Source organism: Xiphophorus hellerii, chromosome 14 (genome assembly GCF_003331165.1).
Source record: "Xiphophorus hellerii strain 12219 chromosome 14, Xiphophorus_hellerii-4.1, whole genome shotgun sequence".
Classification (NCBI taxonomy): domain Eukaryota; kingdom Metazoa; phylum Chordata; class Actinopteri; order Cyprinodontiformes; family Poeciliidae; genus Xiphophorus; species Xiphophorus hellerii.
Window position 1 is genome coordinate 1,003,899 of NC_045685.1, and position 10,114 is coordinate 1,014,012.

Here is a 10,114-nt window from a genome sequence, read left to right on the forward strand (position 1 = left end):
GCCTTTCTTATCAGTTTACGTCTGCTTGAGTCCTTCACCTTCATTGCAACACCCCAGCACACTGAAGATGGAACTAGCCATTGATGACTGAGAACATGAAGAGCATCCTACTGCAGATGTTAAAAAAACCTGAGCTTCCGTAGAAAATAGAGTCTGCTCATGGCCTTTTTGTAGAGCACCTCAGTGTTCGTAGTCCACCTTAGCTTCCAGTCTAATGTAACACCAAGGTATTTGTAAGATTGAACCTGCTCCACATCTGCCCCGAGATGGAGATTGGGAGCAAATGTATCTCCTTATTGCAGAAACTGACAACCATTTCTTTGGTGTAATTTAATGTAAATTAAGCAGGAGTTGGTTCTCTCTGCACCACGTCACAAAATTGCCCATCAATGTCCCGTACTCCACCTCCTGTCCCTCTTTCACACACCCCATGATAGCCGTGTCATCTGAGTACTTTTGCAGATGGCACAGTTTGGAACAGTACTTAAAGTCCATAAGTGCAGGTGGTGAATAGAAAGGGAGACAGCACAGTTCCCTGGGGAGCTCCAATGTTGCATATTAGACGGTCTGACGTGCAGCTCTATAACCTGACAAACTGAGGTCTGGCTTTCAGATAGTCAATGATCCAGGTGATAAGTGTTGCATCCACGTCCATTTTAACCAGATTTTCGTCGGATGGTGTTGAAGGTTGGCTAAATGTCAAAGAAAAGAATGCAGACAATGGTGTTAGGATGCGGAAGAACTGTGTAAAAATATATACATTTTCTAGTTGTAAAAATGCCTTGTTATAAGTGAGAACTTCTGCCAGTGGAACTAGTACTTTCTATCAATATTCAAGAATTACTGACTTAAACAAGCTCCTATATGTTGCTGAAAAGTTTCTTGTCTTGTTTCAAGTGAATATTCACACTGAAAACTCTACAAAAATACTTGGTCGGATTTAGTGTTTTTGCAGTGTTTGACTCGATGGTTTGCCTTATTGAGCTAGCCAGATTCTAGGTAGAACTCCACCCAACGCTGTAAGGTCCAGAATAAAATCCAGATGCATCCAGTCTAGTTCTATTAACTAGGAAAAAACACAAAAGTTTCCTGATTTAATGGGTTTTTTTTGTTTTGTTTTGTTTTTCTCTTTCTACCAGAAATTGTATGACAAAAGTCTTCATTCTGATTCTTTGGTCTCAACTAGCCACTTTGTTTGAAAGACAGTTTTGTTAACAAAAACTTCAGACATCTTTATTTATTGTTTTGGGTGTTTTGTTTATTTATTTTGTATATTCAGAATGTATCCTAGTTCCACTGTTAAAACATAATAATCTTTGAGAATGTGTTCTTGCATTATTATGCCATTACCATAATATTACTTGAAAATGGTCTCAAAACAACATTATCATTTATCCCAATAACTTTGGGATCATTTATTGTACAGTAAAATTTGTTATTGTTACAAACCTAGTTTGATCACAAGTTTTGACAAAACATGTCCCAGTTATATTTTATGGGGACGGGAGGCAGTTTTCATTAAAGCCATCAAAACTTTCACTGTTTTCAGTCTGTTCACTTATAACCTGTCAATTTTTGCTGGATGATAAATTGTCCAACTAATTATTGCAATAAACAATATTGTTGTTTTGAGACAATTTTCAAGTAATATATTACTAATGGCATAATAAAGCACATTCTCCCTCTTCAAAACAAATAATGTTTAATTTTGTAAAGAACACTTCACACTGGAACTGGAAGATATTATAAATTTCCCAAATAAATAAACAAGAAAACAATAAATAAATTGGAAATAAAAACCACATACCACCAAAACCATAAATAAAATGGATTTTGATGTCCCTGTAAACAAAATTTCCCTTCCAAATTAATAACCAAAAAGGACATCATTGATCTAGTTTTAGTTCATCATATGATTGATTGATTGATTGATTGATTGGTTAATCGCATATTGTGACAGGCTTATTTAATGCACCTTTTTATTTGAACAGAATCAGATAAAAGTTAATGAACATGTGCTCTGAAGCATAAATGAGACTGATCTTTGGTAACACTTTATTTGACGGGGGTGCATAAGACTGATATGACACTGTCATAAACATGACATAACACCTGTCATGAACATGAATAAGTCTTTATGAATATTTATGACTGTCATAAAGTGTCATTCGGTAAATAATGACACTTTCAAAGCAAAGTTGACATTATTCAAAATGTCTTTATGACAACTTGACATTAACCAAGAATCATCATCTGTCACAAATATGTCATAATAGTTATCAAAATTTAAAATGTTATGTATCTTTGTGTATTACACTACCATGTCATTTGTTGTTAGTCTTAACTGTGACAGTTATGAGATCATTATAATTGTGTGATTAATATTTCCCCTAAAACATTGGGCTAGTTACAGATGTTGAGTGTTATTACACTGTCAAAAGCTTTAACAACACAGTCATTAATATTTCCCCCTAACAGAAATAAAGTGGAACAAGTAGGAGCAATAATAAAGATGCCATTAAGTTTTATTACACTGTCAAATGATTTAATAACAAAGTCATTAATAATTAATCCTACATCAAGTAAAGGTATGAAGATGTCATTAAGTGTTATTGCTGTGTCAAATGGTATACTAACAAAGTCATTAATATTACCACAAGTAAAGTGTAACACACTGGACTATTTATAACTACCATCATAGTTATAGAACAAGCCCTTTGTACATTGGAATAAAACAAAGGATAACTTGTACTTCTTCAATCAAAGGGTTCAACTTTTGGTCAGCATATTGTAGCTCCGAAATACTGATAAAAAAAACTAAAACAGAATTACTTATTCTTTAACTTAAGAAAAACCTTTCTTGGGGGCGCTGTGGAACCGCGAGCCAAGATGGCAGTTTAGAGTGGATGCTCCGTGTGGCCTGCATCAAAACTTAGAAAAAACCCAGGATTAGAAACGTAAACTGGATCCGAAAATGTCAAAATCGAAAACTTTAAGGACTGTGATATTTTTACATGAAAACGCGGTTCCCAAAAACCAGCTAAAGCTGATATTTCGGAAACAGATCAAAACAAAGAGGGGACCGCTAGCACTGACAGCATGTGTGACCTTAGCACGGTGCTAGCTGAACTTCGGTCGTTGCATTCAGAGTTCGGTGAATTTGGAAGCAAACTGGACAGCATAGGTAACCGTATGGGTGAAATGACAAAGTCCATCGCCTCTTTGGAGAAAAACATAGCGGAGTTGAAGCAAAATGTTGCCGCTAATGCGGCTGGAGGAAGCTGAAAACAGATTCATGTTGACGGAGGTACTTTTAGAAACTAGTACGGCTAATCTTACTAAAGCAATGAAGCAAATATCCTACTTGGAAGCTAAGACTGATGACCTGGAGAATCAAGGCCGAAGGAAGAGCCTACACCTTTTTGGCCTCCGGGAGAGCACTGAGCAACAGCCGATAGATCCTTCACCATTGAGAGGGTCCACCGCACCCTGGCACCTCCAAAACTGAACAAGCACAGAGCAGTCCTCATCCGTTTCCTGAATTTCCAGGATTGGGAATTTGTTTTCCGCTCTACAAAACAATGCAACATTGAATACGACGGAAATAAACTTTTTTTCATTCAGTATCTTCCAGCAGAGACCATCCGACAGCGAGCCAACTTCGACAACATCAGGAAAGCGTTCACTGAAAAAGGAATGTTGATCTGACATCCGAGAAGAGATACAAGTGGTGGACTGGGAAACTGCATGCTTAAAAGCCCAAAAGCAGTCAATTAATACAAGGATGAAACTCCTTCAATACAAGTGGTTGATGAGAATTTACATAACTCCAGTCAAACTGAATCGCTGGGCACCTAACATCCCAGATAGCTGCAGTAAGTGTTGGGTTGGAAAAGGTACTCTTTTTCACTGTGTATGGGAGTGTCCAAACTTACAGCAATATTGGAACTCAGTTATCCAAACTTTGTCAAAGATTGTTGCAGTGAATGTACCTGCTGAGGGTAAAATGTGTGTTTTAAGTACACTGCTCAAAAAAATAAAGGGAACACTTAAACAGGTGTTTAACACTTAAAGTGTTCCCTTTATTTTTTTGACAAGTATATTTATCCAGAGAACTGTGTTTTTAATACAAGACAGTTAAAATTGATTGACTTTGGACTCCTGCAGGTCAAGAGATTAATATCGCTACATTGGAAAACAAATGGACATACCGTCAAATCACATGTGGGTAAAGGAGATGACATCATGTATGGCTCTGGAGCTACTCACTTATATTGTCAGAGGAAAGGGAGCGAAATTTAAAGACACATGATCACCGCTGACCGAGTTTCTGAAACACTACAAATGAAATTAAGAGAACAGTGCAGATTGCTGAGTCTTTTTGTGTTTTTTATTATTATTTCTTTGTTTTTGTTTTCTGTTATATGTACTGTTGACTTGTTGTTTTTTATTGTTGTTTCTTTATTATTTATATTTGTTTACTTTGAGGACTAAGGTGTTTAATGTGAATCTTATGTCAAGTATATCACTGTGACTTGTTTTTATGTTATAAAATTCAATAAATATAATGTTTAAAAAACAAAAACAGTTCTTTCAACAGTGCTAAATTTATTTATTTTTGCTTTGCTTGTGTCAGCTATCTCCATGGTTATAACCTTCCTGTAACACTGTTGTGGAAGGGGAAAAAGGGGGGGAATTATTTGTACAGCTCTTTGAGCTGCTTGTAGTAAGAAAGGGTCCCTTATAAATAAAATTGATTGATTGATCCTTTGTAAGAAATAAAATAATAATTATAATTTAAAATAATGAAATAATTTTGTTTATTCAAAGAGAAAAAGACACAAGACACATTTTGTTTTAACATCAAGGCCTGTAATTTAGTAAAAAAGAATTATGTTCAGCATTTTTATTCTTTATCTGTTTGCTCCTCTGCTTCTAATTCGCTTTGCAGGAAAATATTCCACCATTTAAAGTCATTCCACATTCATTCACACCAAGCACACTCCTTTTTTTTCAATATTTCATTATCAAATAGTCAAACAGTTCATCCTGAGGAGGAGATTGCGTTCTGGAACCATGTAGACCCATTCTTCTTGAATTGGGTGGGATTTCCTCTTTAGACTGCAAACGTCTTCGCAGAATCCAACAAATCAGCTTTGTGGTCGCTCTGCCTCTTACTCCTTTAAGAGGGGCCTTTATTTCTGATAAAGGTCTTTAGGATTCTCTAAAGGTTTAGTTCCCCCAATTTAGAAAACCAAAACTTAAGAAAATACCTGCCTTATTCACCGATAAGGTCTTTCACTAGGACCCTCAGCCTAGAAACCCGTGGTTCCCTTTTTTCTCTTCCGTTTGAGATTGAAACTCAAACAATTCCGGAGGGACTCTTTCCCATCCGTTGTTTTCTTTTTTTTTTTTAAATTATTTTATTTTATTTTTTTAATGTCTTTTATTTTATTTTTCTTATTAATTTTCCCCGTGGGATTTTAACCCAACGTTTCCTCTTAACACCGTCAATCTCTATTTCCCAGGGTGAAAGGTTTATCGGATCCTTAACTATTTTAGATTTAATAATTTGGAATTTGTAAAATTAATTTGTTAGCCTGAGTGTGTATCCCACCTGATAACAGTGGTTTTGAGTTCGTTGATCCCAGCGCTGGAGCCGTGGAGCCGACCAACAGCCCTTTTCTCTTAAATCGAGGTTTGAGGCTGGAATTTAGTCCAGGTTGGCCAAACGCTGTTCATCGACGTCCTCGGATGTCCAGTCGAGGGATCCGGGTCACGGCACCAAACTGTCGTGGAAAAAAACTATTTCCAAGCACTGTTCAGGTGAAATCACTCAGTCAGGTTTATTCATATATTGTGCACAATACAGAGAGCTTGTAGGACAATCAGTAATGAAGCAGGTCTGGATGAAAAGCTCTGCCAGGCAGAGACAACACATGAGTTTTATACAATGGGATAAGGGATCCTAAGCCTGGGAAACAGACTGGTTCCCATGCAGTTTTGAAAAACAACGTCCAACCTTGTACATGTAACCAAAATAGTTTAACTTGGTGGGAATATACTGGAACTTAGAATAAACATATAGCAATACAACTAGCAGGTGTAACCTTACTTTAATTTTTCCACTACACACTCTGACAACAGGGAGATATTCTTCTTGTCTTCATTTCCTAGGAGCAGCTCTTTGAAAGTGTCTGGAAATGCTCAGAAATTGTAGCTGTTCTTGAAATGGTTGTGATCAATGTTAATCATGGTGAAAGCTTTTTCATGAATTCAAACTTGGTGAATCTCTCCTGGACATTCTCATAGTGGGTGATGACTCAATCCACTGAGGTCACTTAAAAAAAGGAACAAAAACAAACAAATAAATAAAAAATGTAATGTGATCTTAATTCAGCATTTATTTAAATACCATTCCAAGAATGTCCCTTGCTGCACACTGTCAGAATGGTAGACTGGCAGACAAATGTCTAGTTAACTTGACTGGTTGTTATAAAGTGCAATACAATTATTTCTTAATAATGACGAGAGCTGAACAAAATTATTCTGATCAAATATTTGTTCGGCAGAAGTTCTTACAGCCTGTTGTTATTCAGAATGCATCATTTCTTGTATAGTTTTAGGCACATGTGTGTATCTTTTCACTTAATGAGCATTCAAAATTATTTCCAACCAGATACTCTGGCTTATGGATGTTTGCAAGAAGTTTATTAATAAATAAATAGATTAAACACCAGTTTTACATTTGACAACAATATTTGTCTAAAACATAGCTTATTAACTCAGTTGGTGTATGTTGATTCCCACTTCCCTGTCCCGTCGTACCCCCCTTCACCTGGAGAAAACAGTAACACATAAATGACTTACCTAATTTTCTTGGGAAATATTTCATCTGCTTCTTTCTCTTTGGTCAAACAGGGATTTCTTTCTCTCGTGGCTGGTCCTTATTAGCATCCTCCACACCCCTAGCACATCTTCATTAGCATTCTTTCTTCCACCCCCACCATGTCCTTAGGCTAAAATGGGTCTTCATGTGGCTAAAGTCAGCAAAGCAAAGAACACAAGCACTATGTCACATCAGCCAAGTTGCTAAATAAATATAACTTTGACTAACATAGTAGCTTTTAATTTGCTCGATTAAAATTGGAGGGAAAAAAATCTATTTGCCTGCGTTTAAAATACATTGAAAGTTAAAGGTTAACCTTACAGTAATGAAGTTTAGTAACTTTAACTAACATTAACTTACAGCAAGGTAGCATTAGCTTGAATTGCTCTTAGTAAACATTACAAAGAAAGAAAAACATAGTCAATGTTTTTTTCACAAAGAAAATGTAAAGTTAAGACACATACCTCATATATATTAGGTAACACGCTTCTTTTCAAACAGGAGGTCTGGCTGTTATAACCTGTGTTAGGGAGGCCAACAAGATGGAAGACTTATTCTTCACCAACACACTGCACCCCTGTTAAATTTTTGATTTGAGTGGTTCGACGTTCTACTGATTGAATCCAATCAGTTGTAGCACACCACACAGGCAGGATGATCGGTATCGCAAGCGAGTTGACAATCTTAGAACTCGGAAGGTTCTAATATTGTCAAAAGGGGAAAATCGGGGGAAAAAATTTTAAATTGTGCCATGTGAACTAGGCTTTAGCGCAAGGGTGGGCAACTCCAGGCCTGGAGGGCCGGTCTCCTGCAACTTTTAGGTGTGTCTCTACTTCAACACACCTGAGTCAAATAATGAGGTCATTAGCAGGACTCTGGAGAACTTGACTGCACTTAGAAGGTGAGTCATTTATTTGATTGAAGTGTGTTGGACCAGGGAGACATCTTAAGAGTTGCAGGACACCGGCCCTTGAGGGCCAGGATTGCCCAGCCCTGCTTTAGCGGGCACACCAACATGCAAAAACCTTGTCTGACAGTTCATCACCCCACCACCCCCGGGCCGTTGTCAAGCCTTAACCGGTCCAAGGTGATAAAAAGGTTGGGGACCGCTCTTCTAGATGCTATAGCATAAACTTGAAAATATTTTTTTCTTTCAAACTAAGGTCTATCTTGTCCTTGGAAATGGTTCCAAGGACAAGTTTTTTGTCCTTGGAAAAAAACAAAATTCAATCTGAAGGAAAACCAGGAGTGAATGAATGTTTTGAATGTTTGCTTGTTCCTATAGGGCATTAAGGCCGTTCTAGCAGAGAGCTATGAAAGGATCCACCGCAGTAACCTGGTTGGAATGGGGGTGATCCCTCTGGAGTATCTGCCTGGAGACACAGCTGCCAGCCTGGGGCTGAGTGGCCGAGAGCGCTACTCCATTATCATCCCCCAGCAGCTCACCCCCCGCATGACTGTGGATGTGGAGGTAAGCACCGGACACTGCTTTCCTGCTGACACCTGATTGGCTCTGAACGTGGCACCTGTTTGTTTGGCTCTACTGCTTTCACAGCTGGACACAGGGATGACGTTCAAAGTGCGCATGAGATTCGACACCGACGTGGAGCTGACTTACTTCCACCATGGAGGAATTCTCAACTATATGATCCGCAAGATGTCACAAAACTGATCTGTTGGAAGACTTTCAGCTGTAAGCTCACCTGGAGAATAATTCTGTCTAAAGGTGCTCTGATCAGTAGGCCAGAGTTGAAGTTAGCTAATATTCCTTTGCTTGGTTCTGAACGGTGAGCAGCAAGCAAAGTACTGAAAAATCCATTCTTATTTTTATTGTAATTTCTAGTCTTTTAAATGCAACAATATTAAAAATAAAATATAAATGCACCAACTCATAATGTGAACTTTGTTTGGAGTATAAATTGGAGGAAGCATTGCAAGCATAAATATGCTGCGCAATATATCGGCACTAACATCGGTATCGGCCAACACTAGTCATTTTTTAATATATGGATATCTTGTTGCTGTTTGCTTCAGGAGAGTTGGAGGGCTGGGGTGGAGTTTGGTCTTGTGACACTGATAGTGATGCAGCAAAGGATTAGTAGTAGTGAGTAGAGAAGTTAGTGGTGTGGTTGAGGGTTTTTTTAAAGGTTTCAAAAGGCAAGTAAAATTTATATAATATATATATTTAGAGGTGTCCCAATAGAACTCTTTCACGATATCACAGCTTCTTGGCCGATACAAATATTGACCCTATACAATATCAACACGAACTATGCATAATTTTATTACTTGTTTTGTGGTCTGGAATGTCAAGTGAAAGCACAAAGATGTGTGGAGCAGCTCCTTCTCTTAAAGGAACATGACTCAAACTGTGATTACCGAAGAACTACTGTCTGTCTCCATTGAGCCTTTTTCATGGTCGTTTTTTGGGACCAAGCTAAGCACTGTAGAAAGGTATTGGATGGATGTAATGTGAGCAGGTTAGGTGCTATGCTGATGCTAACAGAAGGATGGAATGTGATTAACATTGTTGATCCCAGAACTCCCTGTCAGACATTCCTCTTCATCAGTAATTGCCTTACTCTCTCACTGATGCTTTGCTCTTGTGCCTCTGTGAAACTGTTTCTATGGTTACATCATTGTACTTCAATGTAAGGACTCCAGATAAAAGTAAAACCTTAAGTGACTTATTTGGGGCAGTTTTATTGTCATTTGTTCCTTCTATATCTTCAGGGTCAGTTTCCATATATCAAATAATAAGAAATAACAAGATAATGTGGGGACGTTTTCCAGGCAGAATAATCCCTAAAAGCTCCAGAAATAGCCTCCCTGCTGGTGGCATGTCGTTCCCACTGACTGGGATGTTCTCACTAGAACAGAACCAGAAAGCTGCTGTTGCTGCTCTGCTGAAGAAAGAAGGAAGAGTTTTATCTCTGATGCTCCTTCCTGTTACCCAGAAAATCTGAATGGAGCTTCCAGGTCACATCATGTACAAACATGGATGACTTCAAACTAACATAAGATTTGTTCTGATGCATCAGCACTTGATGAAATGTTTTTGGGAGCCATATTTAGCGTCAACATACTGTACTTAGAATCCTTTGATAATAAACAATAGTTTGTTGGTTTAGCGGAAACACTTGGTTCTCTAGATAAGAGGTTCCCAAAGTGCAAGTCCGGAACCCCAAGGGGATTGCAAGACACCGAGGGGCGGAGGTTGTAAAA

The 10,114-nt window shown here is 38.0% G+C and overlaps 1 protein-coding gene and 1 long non-coding RNA gene across 3 annotated transcripts in view; one reads left to right on the forward strand and one right to left on the reverse strand.

Annotated features, from left to right (window-relative positions):
- Positions 1-9,579, forward strand: part of aco1 (aconitase 1, soluble) — a 52,316-nt gene extending 42,737 nt beyond the window's left edge. For both annotated transcript variants that reach the window (XM_032583202.1, XM_032583203.1), the window contains 2 exons: positions 8,175-8,360; positions 8,445-9,579. In XM_032583202.1, the coding sequence (XP_032439093.1) occupies positions 8,175-8,360; positions 8,445-8,561 (303 nt within the window). In that variant the 3' untranslated portion in view covers positions 8,562-9,579. The remainder of the gene's footprint in view (positions 1-8,174; positions 8,361-8,444) is intronic.
- On the reverse strand, positions 4,616-7,049 carry LOC116732799 (uncharacterized). Its single transcript, XR_004341887.1, has 2 exons — positions 6,871-7,049; positions 4,616-6,340 (listed from the first exon to the last, which is right to left on the reverse strand). It is a non-coding gene; the product is annotated as an uncharacterized LOC116732799 (long non-coding RNA).
- Positions 9,580-10,114: the final 535 nt, after the last annotated feature.